At 53.3% G+C, this 23417-nt stretch overlaps 1 protein-coding gene across 1 annotated transcript in view; it reads left to right on the top strand.

The window, feature by feature from the left end:
• The window catches only part of NRG2 (neuregulin 2), a gene marked incomplete at its 5' end in the record, with an annotated part of 43009 nt that overhangs the window by 17060 nt on the left and 2532 nt on the right, over nt 1-23417 (top strand). The window contains 6 exons of the mRNA XM_008568634.1: nt 5508-5566; nt 10847-10870; nt 14740-14842; nt 16951-17074; nt 17418-17545; nt 18143-18370. Of these exons, the coding sequence (XP_008566856.1) occupies nt 5508-5566; nt 10847-10870; nt 14740-14842; nt 16951-17074; nt 17418-17545; nt 18143-18370 (666 nt within the window). The remainder of the gene's footprint in view (nt 1-5507; nt 5567-10846; nt 10871-14739; nt 14843-16950; nt 17075-17417; nt 17546-18142; nt 18371-23417) is intronic.

The following is a 23417-nucleotide window of genomic DNA, read 5'->3' as shown; positions in this document are numbered from 1 at the left end:
TAGTTAACAACTTCAGCGTCTCAACCATCCCAAGTCTAGAGCCCCAGGAAGGTGCCAAAGCTGCCCCATTCCCATGGCATCTGGGCACAGGCCACCAGAGTATTGATGGCGATTCAGAGAGAGACGTTTGCCCTCCGCACAGACAAGGTCAGATTCAGCACTTCTCACTCTCCTGCTCTGGCCTCCCGCTTAGATCTGCATCCTCCTCCCTGGCCACAGCCTTTCCCAGGAACGTGAGCCTGGTGAGGAGGCCAGGCCTTTGAAAGACCCCTGCACCTAACAACGTGGTGAGGAGGGGCCGCGCTCCCTCCACACTCCCCCTCGGTGCTGAGGGGGCTTGGCCTGCACCGCCAGGCAGGACTGTGGCTCCTGCCCCAGCCCCACCCCCCACCCGCTGCCATCCCCTTCCCACTCTCCCCCCATCCCAAATCTCAAGGAACAATCCCAACAGCACAACACGTCCTCCAGCGTAGTTCTCAGCTCGGGCTCAACCCCTCATCCTTGCCCTCCTCCTGCCTCTAAGAGGCTGCCACATGGGTGTTACAGACCCTGAAGAACATTCTAGCCTTGAAAGCGCTCTGAGCTCTTTGGGCTAGATCTGCTAGAAACTCATAAGGGTCCTGGAATACCTCACAGGGACGGCCCAGCCCTACCTGCCCCTTTCCTTGCCCCCTGACGCATACACACGTCAGGCCTCTCCTAGCCCCTTGGACCCCTGAACCTTGAAGGGACTCGGCATTGTCACTGAAATCAGCCCTGGCTCCAGGCAGGGAAGGTTTTGGCCCCCAAGGACAGGTGCCAGGGCTGAGAAGAACCATGGGGGCCAGGGGCTCCAGTGCTAGTGTTTAGAGTGGGAAAGGGACAGCTGAGCCATATTGGCTCCCAGGGGCCCTGCCAGAAAGGCTGCACTCCTAGGACCCCTCAGTCCTACAGGGCTAAATCTGAGAGGAGCGCAGGGCAGGAGCCTGGGCCATCATGAAGATGGTGCCCTGTTTTCCCCTCCCCACCAGGGCAACTGGGCTTCACTGCTTAGAACTTGAGCTTGTTACCCAGAGCCACCACCCCCCAACTCAGCGCCTCCGGGTCAGCCCCGGCCAGGCCCCCTGGAACCAACTTCCCTGACTCCCTCTGTCAGACCTCAAGGGAGAGGGACATCCCTGGTGGGGACGGCAGTCAGGATAGTCCTCAGAGCTGTGCTGGAGAAGGGCAGAGGGGAGGGGGGCCGGGCAGAGCCCAGAGGCCATTCTGGGGGCGGGCGAACTGGGAGGGAAGGGGGGCAGGCCTCTTGGGGTTCCTGATGACACCTGAATGGAATAAAAAGAGAAGAACTTTAGGAAATGGAACTCACGTCTTACCATTTGTGCTGTTTGTTTACTTTTTATTTTGATTTTTTTGCATTTCCGCTTAGCTTGGATAATGAAACTACACTGGTCAGTTTCATTCCAGTTTCTATAAAAATCAGTTTTCCTTCCTGGTTTTCTTACACTTGTTGTTGTGTATTGGTTCAGAGCCCTGCAGGGAGTGTTGGAAAGCAGGCACACTCTATCCCTCCTGTTTTTCTGGAATTTAGTGCCAAAAGAAACAGTGTCACTGATACTGAATTTTTTTAAAAAAAAGAAAACTTAGGTGGATTTGAAAATGGGGGTCCAAATCAAGGTGACGGTCACCTGTCTGGGCCAGACAGGGGCCTCTGCACGTCCTCTTGCTGCTTTCTCCTCTTCTCTCCGTGTGTTTGTAGAGCACGGTTGGTGCGTGACTCTTGGGGACTGGTTTAGGGGATGATGACAGAACAAGACTCTTTCCAGCCCTGTGCACATACCAGTGGCATGCCTTCCCTTCCCATCAGCTCATCCTCCCGTCCCTTCTTCTGCCCCTACCTCCCATGTCAGGCGATCCCCATCCCACACCCATCTGCCTGCTCATCCTCACCACATCTCCACCCCACCTCTCATGATCTCAGAGACTCTCACTTCCTCCAGTGCCCAGGGCACAACCTCATTCTTCATCCTCCCCCTCCCCTGGGTAAGGGCAGCACACATGGCATTATCCCCAGGCTCCCAAAAGGAGAAACTGAGGCCCAGGAGGTGGGGTGGGAAAGGGGAAGGCAGAGGTTCCAACCTCTCTGCCACCCCAGATGCAGCCCATGGGCTCTCCTCTCTGCCCCTCTTTCATCCTGCTCTTCTCCAGCCCTGGGAACAGACCTTCCCAGAGTCACAGCTGATGACTTGGAGAGCAGAGCTGGGAAGGCTGTTACCTGCTGCTCCTTCTAATCTATCCTCTGTGCCCCTGAAATTCAAAGGGTCAATCCCTACTGAGTGGGAACCACCAACCACCAGCCAGGCACCCACACTGAGTTCAGACTCCCATCCTGGTTGATAGGTTAATGTACCCTGTATCCTGTTCCCCTGGTCATGGGTGCAGGATAGAGTGGCTGTAGGCCTAGCTCACCCCCCAGAGCTTTCCCTAGGGAAGCCCCAGCCTCCTGGATATGGCTCATCCTCAGCAAACAGGACGAAGGAGAGAAATAGGAGTCTCCAGGAGCCTCTGAAAGAGTTAATGCCCCAGAGAACAGCACTGGCTCTCAGTCCTCCCCAAGCTGCACTAAGCCCATCCCCCAGTGCCTTTTCTTTTGTTCAGCCAGTGGGGAGGCACTTTCTCAAGGCAGGAAAATTAGGACCATAATGTTGCATAACTCCAGGGGGCATGTTCATGTTGTAGACTGTCAGTGGTGCCACCAGGAGTTGTGCAACTCAGTAGCCATGAAAGATATGAGGATGCAGGCAAGGTAGTCCATGCTGGGTGTGGGATCGGGGACACAGGGATGTATTTAGTTATCATTGGTCCCCAAGAGTCATGGGACAGCAGCCCTGCTTGTTAGCAGTGGGAATAAATTTCTTCTTTGTCCCCTCCTGCCCCTGCCCACCCCCATTCTATCTCTTTTACACACACACACACACACACACACACACACACATTCATACACATATATACACAGGTTTCCCTGCCTCCAAGAGCCGGGATAATCTCAGACACTGGACACAGTCAAATCTATCTCTTTCTTGTTCCTTTGTGGATTCCAAGAGTTATTGTGGCATTTTCCTAGGGTTTTCTCCTCCACCCCCAAAGGTGCTTCTGTTTGAAACATCACTTCTCCCCCTCTAGTCCCCATCTCAAGTGGACATCAGTTTTCAAGAGCTGAGGAAGAAGAGCTGAGCCTGGCTGGAGTTGGTTGGGAAGCCTCAGCCACTACCTCCATTTTCCTGGGCTGGGATGATGAGGGCCGAGGGCCAGGGATCAGAGAAGGATGTATTGACAGGGGCCGCTGGTGGCCTCCTCCTCCAAGCCACCCTGTCCAACAGGATGAGCATGCATCGAAGCTGCACGCCCCCTCCCCCATAGACTTCCCAGCCCTCCACCACCCCCCGGCCAGGCACTCCTGCACGCACACTCCCACCACGGCAAGGAACTGCTCCTGCCTCCCCTGAGGGAGAGGCCATGGAACCCAGAGAAACACCAACCCTGTGTCCACCCACCACTCCCATTCCCCACTCCTCTAGATTCGAGGCCACAGGGCACCTATCACAGCAATGGCCACCACCCACTATAAATCCAAGGGGCTTACTGATGGTTGGAATATACTAGAACCCTAAGAGGTACAGTACACTTACCTCTTAAGGAAGTTGATATTGATTAATGTTGAACAGCAGTCTATTCCTGAGGGGGACAGTGGTGATGGACTTACCTAATTTCCTAAGGAAGAAGAAGCAGAGGCAGCATAGACCCATCTCTAAGTAGGGAGATGTGGGGAAGGGGTCAGTCTAGCCCTGTCCGTAAGTTTCTCCTTAGGTATCTGGCCTTGCTGGGGTTCAGAAGAGAGTACATGGCTGGGCATGTCTCCCAGAAATCTGCAGCAGTGAGACTCCCTTGATGGGGGGAGGGGAGGTAGCAGCCAGAGAGCAGAAGGAAGTGTGCCTTAAGGGTAAGGACAAGTCAGGAAGCTGGGAGTGGGTGCTGCTTTAAAGCTGTAGGGAAGGCAAGATGGGAGAGTGAGATCCAGGGCAGAGCCAGGCAGTGATGGAGGAGCAGAGTGTAGGAAAAGGGCAGGGTTCCCAGGCTGGCTGTCAGGAGGTCCCCAATGAGAAACAGGCTTCCAGGGTCCCCCAGTGAGCTTGGTGCACCCGCCATTGTGGTTCTTGCCCCCTGAGGCCAGCTACCCTGCACCTGGCATCAGGAAGGCTGGCTTCCGGATGCTGGTAATTCTGGCTCCTCTCCAGCTTCCCTTTTCCCTACTGGGCTTTTCCCATGTATATTGTTCCAGGGCAGCCTTTCCCAAACTGGGTTCCACAAGAGTTCTGTGGCCAAGTAAATTTGGGACATACTGGAAGTTTCAGCTGTTTCCTCCTATACGACTTTTCACAGCCTTTCATGCGCTAACATACATTACAAGCCCACGAGGAGCCCTAGGAATGGATTTCCCACTTATTTGGCCACAGAACCCTCATTGAGAGAACAGATAAAACATCTCCCAATTCACCTCTGTCATGAACACACAGTCTGGGAACAGCATTCCAGAGTTCACTCTTGAGCTTTCTGGGGGCTGTTTCATGGATGAAAAACCCTGCCCAGGGTGCAGGAGAGAATCCTTCAGTAGGGCTGGAAGGAGTGGCTCCCAGCACCCTGCCAGCTGACTGCCTGGCACCAGGGCTATGGCTCTGGCTTCGTGGGCACCAGGCAGGTAAAAAGGAAAGTCTCAATGACCAGTAGGACAATTAGTCAATAACTTCCCATCTTCCCCCTCCCCGCTTCCCTGAATCATCCTCCTCCCTGCCCCACCCCACCTTCCCCACCACCATGGAGCCACATCTATTAGAGAGACTTCTAAGGAGATTTCAGAGCCCTCCACCCAGCCCCGACTCCAGCCCCTTCAGCTACAAGTGTGACCCCCAAGTGCCTGACTTGGTTTTTCTCATTCATCACTGTGCACTTTGATTTCTAACCTTAGCCTCGCGGATGATGCCAGTTTGTTCTGTGATTTTTCCCCTTTTCCTTCTCCAGATGTCCAAACGGATTCTTCGGACAGAGATGTTTGGAGAAACTGCCTTTGCGATTGTACATGCCAGATCCTAAGCAAAGTATGTTTGAAGATACAAACACAAGTCCCTGCTCCTTAGAAAGCTTCCGGGTGCAGCTCCCCCAATGTAGGGCGTAGGGCCAGGGGTGTTGGTTGTTTTGATCTTTGGCTGTTTTGTTTTGTTCCTCTTTTCTTTTTTGTATTTTGGTTTGTTAGTTCTTTTGTTTTGTTTTGTTTTGCTTTGTTTTTCATTTTTGGCTTAATCTTTGGGTGTAAAGTTCAGGGCTGCAGGTAAGGGGCAGAGTGGCAGGGCCAGTACAAATGGTATCGGTGGCAAGGAACCAAGCTGGCATTGGCAGGAGCCTGTGCTGGGGTGTTGCGATGCCTGTGTCTTGCTATCCTGGCTCTCTCTTTCTGGTTTTCTTTCTTTTGGTAGGTGTCCTGTGGGATACACCGGGGACAGGTGTCAGCAGTTCGCAATGGTCAACTTCTCCAGTATGTCTCTTTCTTCTATTTCTTCTCTTCCCTGGTGACTGACAGTCTCCCCCTGCGGGAGGGATGGGCCCTTGCTTAGCAAGACTAGAGGTGTAAGCGGGGGTGTCCTGGGCTCTTCTCCATCCTCAGTGCTCACCAGAAGCCTGTGAAGAGGAGACCAATGCACCCCCTGGCACCCCACTTCCATACGTTGGCTGTACTGCCTAGGCACAGTAATGCTGAATTCTCTGGCCACCTCCAGGCCTCTTCCCCACTTCTGAGGTCAGGCAGCCTGGCCGGAATGGGAAGAACCATTTGCAGAGCCTCACCTGCCTTTGAAGGCTATTAGAGTGTGTCAAGCTGCTGAGGGGGGCCGGACAATGAGTGCGTGCATATGTGTGCTGGTGTGTTTGAGAACAAAAAAGTTCTCACAAAGCCTGCCTTCCAGTCTGGCCAGAGTACATTTGTTTGTTTGGGGGTTTGGAAACAGGGGCAGGAAGGCAGGAGGATTGAGGGAGAGCAAGAGCCAGGGCAGTGGTTTCCATGGATGCTAGACACATTCATGTGGCTACATGATGGGGTAGGGGCAGGGGGTTGCTGCAGATGCTGAAAGACTGAGGCAATGAGGAATCAAGGGGTAATTGGTGACTCTCAGGACCTCCCTGGTCTGAATCCCCATCCAGGATTTAATTTCCTTCTTTTCTGCTACTTCTAAGGTTGGAGCTTTCTGGCTTACACTGTTTGCCAAAACGCAAAAAGAAAGAAAGAAAAAAGTGAGCACTGCAGCCCAAAGATGCAGTCATAATTGTGGAGTGTTTTATTTGGGGCCCGAGAGCAGTTCCTTCAAGCACCACCAGGTGGAGGTGGAGCAGAGCAAAGAGCCACTGGCCAACCACAGACTCCGTTTGCCACCCAGTGGCCCGTTGGCCTTCAAGGCCGGTCTCCTGTCGCCCATCCCGTTCTGCAAAGCAGACTAGGCCCCTGCCCTGCAGACCCCCCCACCTCCTCTTCTCCAGGGAAGACAGCTCCTCCCATGAGGAGTTAGGAACGAGTGTCCAGAAGGTACCTGGATGTTCAGAGGTAGAACTCCGGAAGGTGCTGAAGGTGGGGCCCAGGGGACTATCTAGTTTGCCCTTGGAGAAATGGGTTTGGGGGTTTGGCTCTCAGGGTGGAGAAACGACCCTTCCCAGTCCTCTTTACACCAAAGCACAAAAGCCCAGAAATTTACTTCCCACCCCAACCCAGTAGCAGCATAGAGGACCCAGGGGGGTGGGGCTGGTCGGCCCAGATGGCCGCCTGTGTTAATAGAGTGCAATGGAGACCAGTGAGGAAGATCCTAGGGATAAGGGCAGAGTCTGTAGGCAGGACATGTGGCCCAACAGAATCCTGTAGAACCCAGGCTCTGGAAGAATTTCAGAGTTAGGTCCAGCCCTGTGTGAAAGACTGTAGGGCAGGAGGGGCCTCAGGAGGGGCAGAGCAGCCAGGCAGAGCCATGGGCCAGGTGAGAGAGGCAGTGGGGGTCATGTTCCTTTTCACTCTGGCTTATGGGACTGTGTAGGTGGGGAGTCCCGGCCCGTCCTGAATCAGAGCAGCAGAGCCTCTGGAACTCACGCCACTGTCCAAGGCCTCTCTGCCAACTGGGCTGCTTCAGCTTGCAGCTCAGATCTGCTGGGAGGGACAGGAGGGCCCCAGGAGCCCAGAAAAGAGTCTGCAAATGCAACCCAGGCCTTCCTGCCTAGCATCATCCATATCATTACTGTTACCTTTCAGTAAAGGATTTGTGTTCTTCAAGCACTTTCCCAGAGAGCACTTCATGCCCTGCTCTAGCAGATAATTCCTGAAAAGGTAGTGTGAAGTGCTAGCCTAAGTGTTCAGGCTTCAGATTCAAATGGACCCGAATAAAAATGCCAGCTGCTGAGCTTACGGGGTCTGGGGCCTCGTTTAACCTCTCCAATTGTGTTCTCCGTCTGCAAAATGGGGATGAGCACACTTACACCTGTAGGGTTGCTGTGAGGATGAAATGAAGTGATGCATATGAAGGGCTGAACAGAGAGCCTGAGTGCAGTTTAGGACCCCTCCCAGCTACAACTGGTGTGGAGGCTGACTTCCAGCACATCCTGAGCAAAGTGAATGACCTTCACACCCTGCCCAGTCAACGTCTAAACCAAGTTAACTTTTTCAGAGACCAAGGAAACAGAGCCTGTGGCCACAATAGTGCTTTGAAGCTTTTCCTTCTTCCACTGACAGCCCCTCTACTCTACAAGAGTCAAAGCTTGTCCATCTGCCTTCGCCCATGTAACAGAGCATACATACCTACATGCACACACACAAACACATGAGCACATGCTCACACACCTGCATGCACATGCAAACATGTGAGCACATGCTCAGACAGGGACAAACACATGAGCATGTGCTCATACACCTGCAGACACCAGCAAACACACAAGCACATGCTCACACCTGCATACATGCAAACACTGAAGCACATGCTCATGTCTGCACACACATCACTGCCTCCTTGTCCAGGCACCCTATGACTGTGTCATGAGACATATCCAGGATGAGGAATTTGCATGTTGTCTGGTAAGCCTTGCCCTGCTGGGAGTTCAGCCTCAGGTTGCCATGGTTATTGGTCAATATGCAAATTTCCGGCCAGTAGATCCTCCTGTGACTCAGTGGTGCCACCCCATCCTTGGCTGGACTGGTAGCCAGTGAGCATGGTGAGTGAGCGACTATTTTCATTGCTGGGGCAGACGTAGCAGAGGCTCCTCAGAATCCATCCCATGCTTCCCAGTGAGAAGCCAACCTAGTGACGGGCCCAGCCGTCAATGACCTCCCAATCATGCCAGCCACCTCTGGTCCACCCTACAGAATACTGGCCTTTGACTCAAAGAGGAGGCCAGTCAGGAGCCCTAGAAGCTACTGCTTATGCTACTATTTGGTTCTCAGAGGAGCGACACAGAAGAAAACTCTTAAAGGACTTTGGGAGCCCTGCTTGCTTCTCCAGATGGTCATTGTCCTCAAGAATATCCAGTCAGCCCTGCCCAGGGATTCAATGGGCAAGAATAGCCATGGGTTAGCCACAAGGGACCAGAGACCCAGCCCCCAGTCTCCTTGCTACCTCCTAATTTGCTGTGTGACCTTGAAAAAGTGTCTAGCACCACTGGGCCCCAGCTACCTCATCTAACATACCTTGTCCAAAGTTGTGGCCCAGACCAGCTCTGTGATCCCAGTCCTCTCAGTGTCCCAAGTGCTGTAGTCAGGCTGGGCTGTTCTCTATCAGGGGAGCATGTTTGGATATCCAAATAGTGTGACCTCCCTTGGAGGTCTGGGCCAAAGGACTACTCAGTTGCCCCAGGACCCTTTGAGTTTGTCAGGTTTGTACTGGCTACTAAGTTCAGCTAGCCAGCCCCAGAAAGGAATGGACAGATTGTACTTTTGGCAATATTCTCCTACCTCCATGCAATCAGAGTAAGACCACAAAGACACCAAAAGTTCTAGATCACTCCCCAATTCGGGTTGCACAGGAGTGCACAGAAGGGCCCATGTTTGGAAGGGCTGGGATTAATGCTTCAGTGGTGTAGTCTCTTTATGGAACTTGGGGGTCAAAGCCCCAGGGTCTTCTTCAAGTCTTTTTCAGTCACAGCCATCTTGGCCCCTGGCTCAGAGCCACCTGCTCTGCTGCCTTTTCCAAATGCAGAACCTTCTGGAATCCCTATCAGGAAGCAGAAGAGGGAGGCAGGGATGGAAAGTACATAGGACTTCCTGCTGATTGTCCCGTGCTCTCCTTCTTCCTCAGCAGATGAGAACATCAGACACAATGTCATGCCCTCCCTGGTCCTAGCCGAGCTGACTGCACATGTGGGGAGGCTAGAGAGTGAGCAAACCCTGGCTGGCAGGAGCGGGGCCCTCACACTGTGCTGAGCCTCTTGCTGTCCGGGCCTGCTCACACTTTCCTCAAACTGTGCAAGGCGCTTTAACAGAGACTGCTTTCCCACATCCCCATAGCAAATCAGGGATAGAACTGAGACTCCAGGCCTGCAGACAGGTGCTGGCTGCTACCATAGAATGGTAGGTGAGCTTTTTAAAAACACTGTTGAGATTTCTGGGCTCTTATCCAGAGCTGATTCCATTGGTCTGGATGATTCTGAAGCACAGCCAGGTTTGCCATCCTCCCAGGATCCCTGACCAGTTTGATCCCCATTTAACAGAAAAGAGACTGAGACCTAGACATGTTGGGTATCACTGAGGGTCACACAGTAGGTCAGTGGCAGAGTGACCCTTGGACCAGGACCCCTTTATCTAACCCCTCAGTGGCATGGGTGTCTCCCTCGCAGGGCCCTGAAATCATACATTCATAATGTGATCTTACTTCCAAGACTGTGATTTGTCCACCAGTGGAGGTGCTCGGACGTCCCACAGGTGAACCCACTTGCCTTTCTCTGAGTTGCAGTTTGCTCTTCTAAGTAGAGAAATCGGCCCAGCACCATGGCCCAGCCCCTGCAGGCTTCTAGAGTGTTGAGGGTGTCAAGTGGAGAGGTGACCTTCTGCTTGGAGCCCCCATCTCTCCCCACCCCTGCTCCCCCAAAGACTCTGAGGCTCCACACCATGCTCCTGGTAGATGGGCAGACCAGCTAGGCCTGTGGGGCAGGGCAGGGATATATGGGGCCAGTCCGGGGACCTCCACCCTCATTCTGAAGAGAAAGAAGGGCCACCATGAGTCAGCTAGGAGCTGGGCAGATGGGCAGACCAGCTAGGCCTGTGGGGCAGGGCAGGGATATATGGGGCCAGTCCAGGGACCTCCACCCTCATTCTGAAGAGAAAGAAGGGCCACCATGAGTCAGCTAGGAGCTGGGCAAGCTGTCCCCAGGAGGGCTTGAGAGTGCTGAAGGCCTGGCACTGGAAGTGAGAGGAGGAGAAGGGGGGCTCCTTGGACCCCCACCCCACTCACCCTTACCTCCCAGGGGACATTTGCAAACTGATCCTTGCACCTCTGCCTCCCCACCAGGTACTAACCTCACAGCTCATCTCTAAAGAACCTGCCCTGCCTGCTGAGTCTAACATTTCCTCTCTGTACCCATCTGGGGCTCTTGGGGACTAGGTGTCAGGGAAGGAGCTCAGGAGCCGGGAGGGGACACTACTAACCTGCTTTCACCTCACAGGCTGGCTGCCCGGTGTCTGAAGAGTCCTGACCAACGTTTCTCTCTCTCTCTCTCTCTCTCTCCTCCCCATCTCTCTCTATCTGTATCTCTCTCCACCCCTCCCCCCCTCCAACCCTCCTATCTCCTGCACTGCCAGAGCACCTTGGATTTGAATTAAAGGGTACGGAACCTCTTGTGTATCACTCAGCATCACCCACACAGCCCTCTCCACAGCCTCTGTCTGACACCATGCATGCTGAATGTTTGGTCTCCTTTCCAAAAAATGGAAAAGGGACAATTCCAAGAATCTCTCCTGTCCTATCATAAACTATGTTGATTTGGGGTAGACAAAAGAAGCTCGTGAACACGGTACCTGGAGTTCAGACTGGACTCCCAGTGTACAGAAGCACCCCCTTGCATAGGGGAGATCTACTGCTGGGGGACCTCAGAGGGGAGGGGCCCCTTCGGAGCTGTATGCAGCCCAGCGGGTGGCCAGAAAAGAGACAGGCCCCCCGTGAACGTGGCCCCTCAAAGGGCCAGTGTCCAGAAACCACAGAAGGCTGGTTTGGAGAGTTGTACAGAGAGACATCCCTTTCCATCTGACTTTAATTCTCTTTCCTTTTCCCATTTCCATGCCCATTGCTTTTCATTCTGCACCGGGTCAGTAGTCGCTAACTCCCATTTGTCTCTGCCTCTGTCTGTCAGCCAGGCTTTGCCATCTGCTTGAGGCTGTCACTCCCTCCATGATCTGTCCCCATAATGGCACACATGTACGTCTATGGGCAAGACCACCATGGGTCTGGGTTGGGCTGGCCTCTTGGGCCTCCTCCTTGCCCCCTAGCTCAGAAACTTATGTGGCCCCCTGCCACCTGCTGCTGCTGCCTTCTGGCTCCTGGAAGTTCCCTTGACCTGGAAGGGACCTTGAGGAGTCAGTGTTTCCAGCTCTCCAGCTTTGTGCCAGGAGCCTCCACCCCAGCCTCAGGTGTCTGGACTTATTACAGCAGGAGAGATGCAGGGGCTCAGAGGGGTCAAGACTTCAGTGGGGACGGACTTCAGACGTGGTGTGGGGCCTGCAGTTATGTGAAGGCTGTTCTCGTGGCAGGTTTGGGGAGGCCGTAGTTCCCCCACCACCTAGCCCCTATCAGCTGTTCTCAGTAGAAGACGGAGCTTGAAGTCTGTGTGTAAGAGTGTGTCTGTCTGTACCTGCTGACTATAATGGGGGGTGAGGGGTTGAGTCTGTGTGGGGTCTGTAGTTGTGGCAGGGTGCGGGGTGAATCTGCAAGGATGTGCGGGGGTGGTGAAAACATGCACCTTGTTAGGTCTCTCAGGGTAGGATGCAAGTGCGTGGAAGGGGATGGAATACTGTGTCTCTGTGTGAAGGGCTGAGTGTCGTACACTTGGAACCGTGAATGTGAATGTTTCTGTGTCTGGAAGGGTGGTCCATATGTTCACTCACTCACCAACACACTCAGTGTCTCCTGACATCAGAAGTTAGTGGACACACACATTCACAGGTGAGACAGACAATGAAAAAGAAGGACATCAGGTGGTGATAAGTGCTCAGGAGAAAATAAAATGAGGTAGTAGGAAGTGTCTGGCTGGAGTGGGGAGCTACATAGCTAAGTAGTCAGGGAAGGCTTGTCTGATGAAGTGGCATCTGGGCTAAAACCTGATGCAAAGTAGCCAGCCCCACAAACAACGGGGGGAGCAATCAAGGCAGGGTGCACAGCAAGTATAGGGATCATGTGGCTGGAGTGGGCTTGCCTTGTTCAGTGGATGGAAAGACTGCCAGCGACTCTGGAGCGTAGCGGACATGGGAGAGAGGACTGTAGATGAGATCCAAAAGGAAGGCTGGGACCAGGTAACCTGGGGCCTCATAGGCCATGGTAAGGCTTTGGGAAGCCATTGTGTGTTTCTAAGCAGTGGAGTAAAATGATCTGCTTTATGGCTGTAAATAAATGTAGCGTCAGGTGGGCAATAGCCTGGGGCTGGGGGCGGGGTGGGGAGGCATGGAAGCAGAAAGATCCATCAGAGGAGAGGTGGCATCGTCCTGGACTAACTTGGAAACAGTGGAAATATTAAAATGTGGTCAGATCCAGGATCCACTTGCAAGGTAGAGCTTAGAGGACTTGTGGATAGACAGGTACCAGGACAGGAGGGAGAAAGGAGGTAATCGAGAATGATCCCAGGGTTCAGGGCCTGAGCAACAGGAAGGGTGGTGCTGCACTGCTGCAACAGGAAGAGCAGAAAGCGGGTTCGGAAAGAGGGTGGGGATCAGTGATTCTGTCTGGCCATGGCCCGTGGATACATGAGTCTGAAGCTCAGGGAGAAGTCAGGCCAGCAGATAGACATTTGAGAGCCTTCATATAGATGGCATTGAAGTCTGAGTCTGGATGAGATCACTAAGAGACAGAAGGCAGGTGGAGAAAAGAAAGCCTGAGAGCCCTAGGCCCTTCTAGCTTCCAGCCCAAGTAGAAGAGAAGGAAGCAACTGAGATGGAGAAAGATCAGCCAGTGGAGTAGAGGAACCCCAGGAGAGACAAACATTGGGAAAAACCGGGGGAGTGGGCCCCAGCAGGAGAGAGTCAGCTGAGAGGGAAGCAAGTGCCCCTATGACCCACAGCATGGAGCTTGTTGGAGACATGACCAGAGTGGTCTAGCAGGAGTGACAGAGACAGATGTCTGACTGGAGGGGATAGAGGGGGGGTGCAGGGATGAGAACTGGAGGCAGTCCTGTGGACCCCAGAGCCGAGAAATGGGGATTTGGGGCAGCCATCTGGTTGTTTAAGACTCCACTCAATTATGTGTCAGTAGGCATGAGTGTGTGCATGTGCACCTTTACTAGAGTGCTTAACTCTGTGTGTATGCATGTGTGGGCCGTGTTGTGTGTGCAGGTTTGCATGTGGGTGAGAGTATCTTTGTGAGGGGGGTCTGTCTGTGATCAGATAGACATAGTCATAAATGTATGTGTGTCTGGAGGGTTTGTACCCCTGGGCGTTTGCCAGTTTGCTTTGCCATAGGAAACGCCACAAGCCCAGAAGGTCAGGGATCTTTCCCAGGGCTCCACCAAGGTGTTGGGATCCAGGCTCCAATTATCCCTGAGCTGGGGGTGGGGTGGTAATGAGGAGGGGCCAGCCAGCAGTGCAGGTGGGCAAGGGAGAGGTCTCTGGGCTATAGCCTTGCCTATGGCTGGTGCTGTCACCTTTTTCCTTTTCTTCCTCCTGGTTTCTCCATTGTAGAAGGGTAGGGGTAGAGAGCAGTCAGGCCTTTTTGAGGGCTCTGAGGCCCAGCCTAGCTCAGCTCCTCAGAAAGGGTGGGGACTGTTCTAGATGCCAGGGAGCTGTGCTGCCACTGGTGGGTTTCTCACAAGCAGAGACAGTGAGGCCTGATGTGGGCCAGGGCCACAACCCTGACCAGCCTGCAAGGATAAAGAGAGGTCTTTCTCCCCACACCCTTTCCATGGGCTTGGTCTGCTGTGTCCCTGCTCTCGGTCCCCACCTCCCTCCTAAGCCCAGCCTCTGGGTCTGAGGGGCTGTCAGCAGCCAAGAACAAGCCACTCTCCAACTGCTTAGGGAAGCCCAGGGTCTACATGTTCACTGCCATGAAGAACAACCCTCCCTGGCCCACCAAGGTTCTTCACAGCTGCCAGGCCACAGTGGAGCAGGGCAGGGTTGCTGGCCAGGCTGGCTTGCCCCCCACCACCACCCCACCCTGTTCTATGGCCTGGGGAGCTTCACCGCCACTCCACCCCTCCCATCCCTCTGCATTTTCCACTCACATGCTCTGGGCAGGCATGGGGTTTGGGGAGATGAACTCAGAGCTAGTTGCGTGTGACCAGATCCATGGGTGGGTGGGAGCTAGCGGGGAAACAGAAGGCAATCTAGGAGCGGGCAGGAGGGAAGGGACTGGATGGGGAGGGAAGGGATGGAGAGCAGCTGGGCAGAGCCTGAGCTGGAGGGGTCTGGGGCTGTGGGAGCAGGGGGCCTCTGCCCCACTGGCCCCACGGGGTCTGCCTCCTGCCCTGCCCCTCATGTCTGCTCTGCCTCTGCAGAAGCTGAGGAGCTGTACCAGAAGAGGGTCCTGACTATCACCGGCATCTGCGTGGCTCTGCTGGTCGTGGGCATCGTCTGCGTGGTAGCCTACTGCAAGACCAAGTGAGTGTCAGGCACTTAGGCCAGGGACATGCCAAGACGGGATGGGCCTCCAAGACAGTTCTTATGAAGACAGGCTCTCCTCCTCTACTGTGCCCAGCCTCAGCCCACCCCCCACACCCTCCTATGCCCCAGATGCCCCTTCAGGGGCCTCTGCAGCTGGTATGGGGCCAGAGGGTTGGGCCAAGAAGCAGGAGGACAGGCTTTGCAAGAAGACAAATCTAGGTTTAAATCTAGCTCTGCCCTTTCCCATGTGATCTTGAACAAATTGATGAACTTCTCTGAGTCCTCACGGGAATGATCCTAGTATGTATAGCAAAGGATGGTGGGAGGGCCTGAGCAGGAGCATGCAGCTGACCCACAGGCTCCTGGAGCAAGGGCTCTGTCTAATGGGCAGACACAGGGCAGAGTTGAGGGGAAGCGTAGAGAAGAAGGCTACATTCCCAGGGAAAGACACCTCAAAAGGCACCGCCCGACCCCACCCTGGGAGTGGTTGAGACCAGAGCACAGAGAAGGTGGCGGTGAAAGGTAGAGGCAGTACCTCGGGGCAAGAATATGTGGACAGGTAAGTTGAGCAGTTCAGTAGAATAGCGCAAGTTAAAAGACAAACACAGATGAGGGCCGGCCATGTTCCTGGAGCATGGAGCAGCCCAGACTAGTTGGTGCAAAGAACTGGGTCCAGGAAAAAGGGGGGCATGAGTCTAAAAAGATAGCAAGGACCCAGATGGCACCATAGGGCCTTGAATGCCAAGCTAGGGAGTCTGGGTTTCTACTGCAGACAATGGGGAGCCAATGAAGGTTGTAGAGTGACATAGTGCAGAAAAAATGATAGGTCTGTCACATTTGTTCATATCTGGAGAGCAAGAGTCTAGGCATAGTCACCATTTTGGGGACTGAGGCCCTACTGGTCTTGTCTTGGATGAGTCCATGACTCCCGGAAGGCTGGAGGTGAGGAAGGAAGGAACCGGGGCTCGTGGAGCCCAGAGGAGGAGACTGGGCTCGAGGGAAGACTGAGTCCAAGAACTGGCGAAGAATCAAGCCCCCGTTCTTATCCCCGCTGTATTTACTCATTTCTCTAACAAACATTCATTTAATGCCTGCTGGACACCAGACCATGCCCCAGGTACATTGCCAGAGCTCTGAGCAAGTCCGGTGTCAAGGCACACATTTAAGAGGCACCTAATCTTGGCTGGAGGGCAGGAGGGCTTTTCCTGAGGAAGCAGCGTTTAGTTGGGGCCCGAGAAGTCAGCAGGTGAAGAGGCAGAGAAAGTATTCCAGGTGAATGACCTAGTATGTGCAAAGGCCCAGAGGCCAGAGAGGGCCCAGCCCAGTAGAGGATGAGAAACAAGCTCTTCAAGGATGCAGATAGGGCTAGGGAGAGGAACAGGACACTGAGGGTCAGTGAAGGGCTTTAAACAGGGGAGTGACATGATTAGACTTATTATAAAGCAAATTTATTGAGCATTTAACATGTGCCAACGTAAATTAGTCCCACAAGCCATGACTCCCTAAACATAGAGACCTGTTTTATTTTCTTCATAGTATTTTACTGAAAGTATCTAGTTCACTTATTTGTTTTTGTTTTTATCATCTGTCTCCCTTGCTGGCCTGCAGGCTCCATGAGGGCAGGGACCATATCTGTCTTCTCTGCTCTAAAACAGTGTCTGGCACATAGTAAAAACTCACTAAATACCAAATGAGTGGATGAGGGAGGGAGCCAGCACTGTGCTTGAAATATACTTTTAATCATCAAGTCTTTGGAGTGGGTAAATGATCACCCATTTTACAGATGAGGGAAGTGAAACACGGACAGCTTAAGTAACTTGCCCAGGGTTATGCAGCTAGAGAGCAGTGAGTTCTACTCTCGCAGCAGAGCCAAAGCCTGTCACTACAACGAGCAGGTGCTTCTGGGTTCAGGGTGGCGGTGCTGGTGTAGGGGCAGATTAGAGGGGTCCTGGCTGAGGATGCTCGAGCACAGGGAAGGGGGGTAGCCACGGCAGTCCAGGGCAGAGGTAAGGGTAGTTGCCCTGGAGGGACAGTTAGGGAAGTTCATTCATTCATTAATTGGGGGAGGAGGGCATGCCAGGCTCACCTACCCTTCCTCTGTGCAGAAAACAGCGGAAGCAGATGCACAACCACCTCCGGCAGAACATGTGCCCAGCCCACCAGAACCGGAGCTTGGCCAATGGGCCAAGCCACCCCCGGCTAGACCCTGAGGAGATCCAGATGGCAGACGTGAGTAGTGTTCCAGGGTCCCTATCTAAGCCAAACTTCTCATGCCCCCGGCAAGGATGGACCAGGGCAGCAGCCAGCCAGCCCATGACCAGCCCTGCCTGCTAGGCATTGCCTCGCCAGGATGGCTGGCCCGGCTTTGCCCACTGCCGTGAGGAAGGGGCGGGGGGGCGTTGATCTGCTGGGGCTGTTGCTGCCCCAACATCAAGTCACTTCTCATCCAGTGGACCCCCCCCTCCACACACACACACAGCCTGCAGCTTAGTACTCATCACTTCCCTGTCCCCCTCAGGAGAGAGGCTCATTTGGTCCCCCATCAGTAACTGCTACCAACTGTATGTTCCAGTATATCTCGAAGAACGTGCCAGCTACAGACCACGTCATCCGGAGGGAAACTGAGACCACCTTCTCTGGGAGCCACTCCTGTTCTCCTTCTCACCACTGCTCCACAGCCACACCCACCTCCAGCCACAGGTGCAACCCCCACGTCCCATAAAAATGTGTAGCTTCCTGTACTTTATCTGGCATGTGTGCCTCCTCAAACACCGAGCTATGTGACACCCTCTCCTAAGTTGGCCACACGAGTCACAGTCCACCTCAGCTTTCTCTCCAGAACTGGGAAGGCCTGTGTGCACAAGCACAAGGGCTCACATAGCTTAGGAAATAACACAGCTGGCCCCTTTCTCCCTGAGGAGCAGCATGGAATAGTCAGGGCCCCCACCTACTGGCCACTGGGGCTGGGCTCCTGAGATAGGGGGCTAAGGACCATGGGGGTGGAAGGACCCAGACAGGAACTCCAAGGCAAGGCAAGTGGGAGGGTGGGTGCAGGGAGGAAAGGAAGGGTCCTCTGCACGCTGAGCTCACCCATCCACGGGATCCCAGGCCTCCCTGTCCCAATATTGGAGCTGGGCATTTGCAGTGCTCCACCTTAGCCCGGAATGAAGAAGGGCAATGAGCTGAGGGAGCCCAAGGCAGAATGAAGGACCAGCCAGGGGGCGGCCATGGGACCACACATGCTGGGCCACCCTGCCCCTTCCTGACCCCTTGCCTCACCCCCATCTGGCTTTCCAGACACGAGAGCCACACATGGAGCCTGGAACGTTCTGAGAGCCTGACCTCCGACTCCCAGTCGGGCATCATGCTGTCATCAGTGGGCACCAGCAAGTGCAACAGCCCAGCATGTGTGGAGGCCCGGGCACGGCGGGCAGCAGCCTACAGCCTGGAAGAGCGGCGCAGGGCCACCATGCCTCCCTACCATGACTCCGTAGACTCCCTGCGCGACTCCCCACACAGCGAGAGGTCAGTTCCTACCCCACTGACCCAAGGCTGACTCTTAGGGCACCTCAGAGACACTCCAAAGTGCCTCATCTCTATTTTTGGATGGGCAAATAAGGTCCTGGAAAGGTTAAATGGTTTGCTCAGGGACATCAGCATGTTAATGACAGACCAGGATTACAGCTGGGCCGGTGGACCCTGGTGTGGAGTGACCATCTAATTTAATTGTCCTACTAGGACACTTTTTAGAGTAGAAGAGGATGTTATTAATAATTGCAGTGGAACATTAGGAACAAATCGTGGCTGTTCCAGACATTCAGGACATATGGTTTTCCTATCCTGGTGTCACCTAGAGGCCCCTTGTCCCAGCAGGAACAGAAAGACACCAAGATCAAGTAGATTGGAAGGTGAGAGGGGAGGTTGTCTTCAAGGAGACTAACCAGTGCAGGATGGACATGAGCCAAGAATGATCACAGGCCCTGGCAGTATCAGCAACAAGTCCCCACGGTTCAAGGCATTGTTGGGTTCCCAATCAATGGATGCCGTAAGAACCAGGAAACTCTCCTTCCCTGACTCCAAGTAAGGAGTCACTGGGGGCCAGCCCCTCACTTTGCGTAGCCCTTGGCAAATAGGAACTGTGGGAGGAGAGGAGAGGAAGGTGCGCGGTACAAGAACTCCAGGCCAGGGAGGAGGGAGAGGAACAGATGTTCTCCTACTCTCAGCTCAGCCTGCTCCATGCCAGGCCTGTGCTGGGCAGGCTGCCGGGGATCCAGAGATGGCCCATTTGGTTCCTGCTCCTGAGGAACTCCCAGCCACAGAGTCAAACCACTGATGTTGACAGCAGCCTATGGAAAGTGCTAAGCACAGGACACCATACCATGGCAGAGAAACCCAGTCTGACTGCAGGCTCTGGGAAGCAGCCAAGTTTTCCAAGGCCCACCTTTCCAAGCCCAGCCCCACCACCTGTGTGATTTGAGGCAGATTGACCACTTCTCTACCTTGTTCCCTCAGCTGTAGAGCATGGTTTTGGTGAAGGCCACCTGAGATAATGTGCACAAAGCTCTTTGCCTTGTACCTGGCATGGAGCTGCTGCTCACTAGGTGTAGCTATTGTTACCACAGCAATAGAATTTCTTAATGGGTGATAGAAAGGTGAGAGGCAGAGACAGGGAAGGAAAGCATTCCAGGCATGGGGAACAACTTGAGCTGGTCTAACAGAGGCACTGACAAACATGGCTGGGGGGTGAAGTGCCTGGAGCAGGGTGGGCTGCAGGGAGCAGTGGAGCTGGGCCTGCACAGGCAGACTGAGGCCAGAGAGATGGAGGAGGAGAAGGTGGGGGTTTTCCTGCTTCTGCTCAGGAGGTGAAGCCAGGTGGGGGGTGGAGGGGAGGTAAGCAGGAAGGGCCTACATAAGCAAAGCTGTGACTTTGAAAGATCACTGTTGGAATTGCATAGAGCAAAGGAGGAGAGACCCTGGGGTGGGGCATGACCAGAGTGAACAGCTGGGCCCAGAATGGGGTGGAGGATGTGCTCCCAGAGAAATGGGTAGGAGTTGGGTTAATTAGATGTGCATGTGGGAGAGGGAAAATGTTTTAGTTCGTTTTGTGTTGCTATAACAGAAATGCCTGAGACTGGGTAGTTTATAAAGGAAAGAGGTTTATTTGGCTTATGATTCTGGGACAGCTGCATCTGGCATGGGCCTCAGGCTGCTTCTACTCATGGCAGAAAGTAGCAGGCAGCCAGCAGGTACAAGCAGATCACATGGCGAGAGGAAGCAAGAGAGAGAGAGGAGGTGCCAAGGTCCTTTAAACAATCAGCTTCCATGGGAACTAATAGAGCGAGAACTCACTCATTAATCCCTCCTCCCCCAGGGAGAGCATTAATCCATTCATGAGGGATCCACCCCCATGACTCAATCAGTTTCCAACACTGCCACATTGGAGATCAAATTTCCACATGAGTTTTGGAGGGGACATCACATCCAAACTCCATCATTCCACCCCTGGCACACAAAACTCATGTCACTCTCACATACAAAATGCAATCATTCTATCCCAACAGTCCCAAAGTCTTAGCTTGCTCCAGCACCAATTTAAAAGTCCAAAGTCCAAAGTCTCATCTGAGACCAGAGGCAAAAGTCCTTCCAGCTGTGAACCTGAAAAACAAAACCAAGTTTATCTACTGCCAAGATACAATGGTGGAACAGACACTGGGTATACATTCCCATTCCAAAAGGGAGGAATAGGCCAGAAGAAAGGACAAACAGGCCCCGAACAAGTCCAAAACCCAGCAGGGCAGACATTATGTCTTAAAGCTCCAAAATAATGTTCTTTGACTCCAAAGTCCTGCATCCTGGGCATAATTGGGCATCTGGGCCCCCAAAGCATCAGGAGACCTCATTCCCACAGCTCTGCCAGGTGCAGCCCAGTGGGCCATGCTGGTGCCTGTGGCTTTTCCAGGCCTGCGTTGCATGTTACCAGCGGCCCTGGAGTTCTGGGGTCCTGGTGGCAGCCCTGCTGCATTGGCTGTACTAGGTATTTCCCTGGTGGGGGCTCTCTGTGGGGGCTCTGACCCCACTTTCCTGCTCTGCATTGCTCTAGTAGATGTCCTCTGCAGTGGCTCTGCCCCTGCGGCAGGTCTCTGCCTGGACCCCCAGGCTTTTCCATACATATTTTGAAATCTGGGTGGAGGCTCCCAAGCCTTCCCAGCTCTGGCATTCTGTAAGCCTGCAGACCTAACACCACATGGACACTGCCAAGACTTCTGGCTTGTATTTGCCAAAGCTGCGGGTCCAGCCACACCTAAGGCCAATTTAGCCACAGCTAGAGCAGCCAAAGCAGCTGGGGTACTGGTGCTGGAAGCAGCTTCTCGAGGTGGCCCTGGGCAGCGAGCCCATGGAGGGTGCCTCGGGCCTGTTCTGCAAGACCATTCTGTCTCCCTAGGCCTTTGGGCCTGAAATAGAACAGTTGGCCCCAGAGGCTTCTGCAATGCTTTCAGGGTTGTTTTCTCCTTATCTTGATAATCCCGTTCCTTTGTACTAATCTTCTTAGCTAATGGTCGCTGGGCCACACCATTGCATGCTCTCTGCTTTTCTACCACATGGCTGTGCTGCAAATTTTCCAAATCTTTATGCTCTGATTCCCTTTTAAATTCTGGCTTTACGTCATGATTTTGCTGCCATAACTCAGAGTAGGCTCTTAAAAACAACCATGCAGCTTCCTTAATGCTTTGCTGCTCAGAAATTTCTTTGGCCAAATGCTCTGGTTCACAACTCTTAAGTCCCACCTTCCACAAAGTCCAAAGGCATGGACACAATGCAACCAAGTTCCTTGCTATGGTGTAGCAAGAGTGATCTTTTGTCCAATTCCCGGTAAGTTCCTCATTTCTATCTGAGACCTCATCATCCGCATGGCCTTTACTGTCCACATTTCGATCAGCATTCTGCTCACCACCAAATAAGTCTCTAAGACATTCCAAACTTTCCCTCATCTTTCTGTCTTCTTCTAAGTCCTCCAAACTCCTCTAATCTTTGCCCATTACCCAGTTCCAAAGATACATCCACATTATCAGGTATCTGTATAGCAACACCCCACTTCTGATACCAGTTTTCTGTTTTAGTCCATTTTGTGCTGCTATAACAGAATACCTGAGACTGGGTAATTTATAAAGGAAAGAGGTTTATTTGGCTTACGATTCTGGGACAGCTGTATCTGGCATGGGCCTCAAGCTGCTTCTACCCATGGTGGAAAGTGACAGGCAGCTGGCGGGTATAAGCAGATCACATGGCAAGAGGAAGCAAGAGAGAGAGACAGAAGGTGCCAGGGTCTTTTTAAGCAATGAGCTCTCATGGGAACTAATAGAGCGAGAACTCACTCATTAATCCCTCCTCCCCCAGGGAGAGCATTAATCCATTCATGAGGGATCCACCCCCATGACTCAATCAGTTTCCAACACTGCCACATTGGAGATCAAATTTCCACATGAGTTTTGGAGGGGACAATGCATCCAAACTCCATCAGAAAAGGAGGTGTCAGGTGATTCAGAAAGAATGATATGGGGACTCTGGGCTGGTTCTAGAGAACAGTGAGGAGCCCACCTGAGCAGTTTGGAAGAGAGGCATGGAAGTGGGTGGTTCCAGTCCTGGTGTAGACAGTGGTAGGACAAGAGGCAGATGAACTCAAAATGGGGATGTGGAAAAGGAAAAGGGACAGGTATCTAGGACCCAGACTGGGAGATATTAGCAACGGAAAACTTTTGAAAGTAACTGGGGGTCTTTAGCCCCAGACAGAGATATCTAAGGTCTTGGTGTCTGTCAGCTCTGGGCTGAGGACCCTGCCTGGGATGTGAGCAGTTACTTCCTGAGGCAGCTTTTGGCTTCAATATAAGAAGGAATATTTCCCTTACTGAAGCCATCAGGCCATGGGATGAATTGTCCCTACAGGGGCAAAGAGTCCAGGTTGCAGGGGTATCTCAATGGGAACCAGTGGTTTCTGGAATTGGGCAGTATGAATCCTGGCTCCTGCCTGGCCTCCGTTAAAACTCCAGTTCTGCCACTTCCTGGCTGTGTGACTCTTGAATAAGGCACTTAAAGGTTCTGAGTCTTGCTTTCCTGTGTGTAGTATGGGACTAATGTAAGGGTCTTACAGAATTACTGCACAAGATGAGGTCGCATATGTAGCAGGGTACTTCAGAAAGTTCGTGGATGGGATGGCTGGTTAGCTCAGTTGGTTAGAGCACGATGTTATAATACCAAGGTCAAGGGTTCGGATTCCCATACTGGCCAGATGCCAGGAAAAGAAAAAAAAGTTCGTGGAAAAATAGAATTAAAAAACAACACGAATCTTTCCATGAACTTTTTGAAGTACACTGTAAAATGCCCCAGCCCAGGCCGGCCCGGTGGCGCACTGGATGGTGCGCCGCTTGGGAAGCGCGGCAGCGCTCCCGTCCGAGGGTTCGGATCCCATATACAGACCGGTTCCCGCTCGCTGGCTGAGTGAGGCGCGGGAGCAACACCGAGGCTTGCGATCCCGTTGCGACCGGGGGCAGCACTGAGGGTTGCGATCCGCGACTTG

The sequence above is a fragment of the Galeopterus variegatus genome, unplaced genomic scaffold, assembly GCF_000696425.1.
Source record: "Galeopterus variegatus unplaced genomic scaffold, G_variegatus-3.0.2 Scaffold426, whole genome shotgun sequence".
Classification (NCBI taxonomy): domain Eukaryota; kingdom Metazoa; phylum Chordata; class Mammalia; order Dermoptera; family Cynocephalidae; genus Galeopterus; species Galeopterus variegatus.
This window is presented reverse-complemented; position numbering and strand designations above follow the sequence as displayed.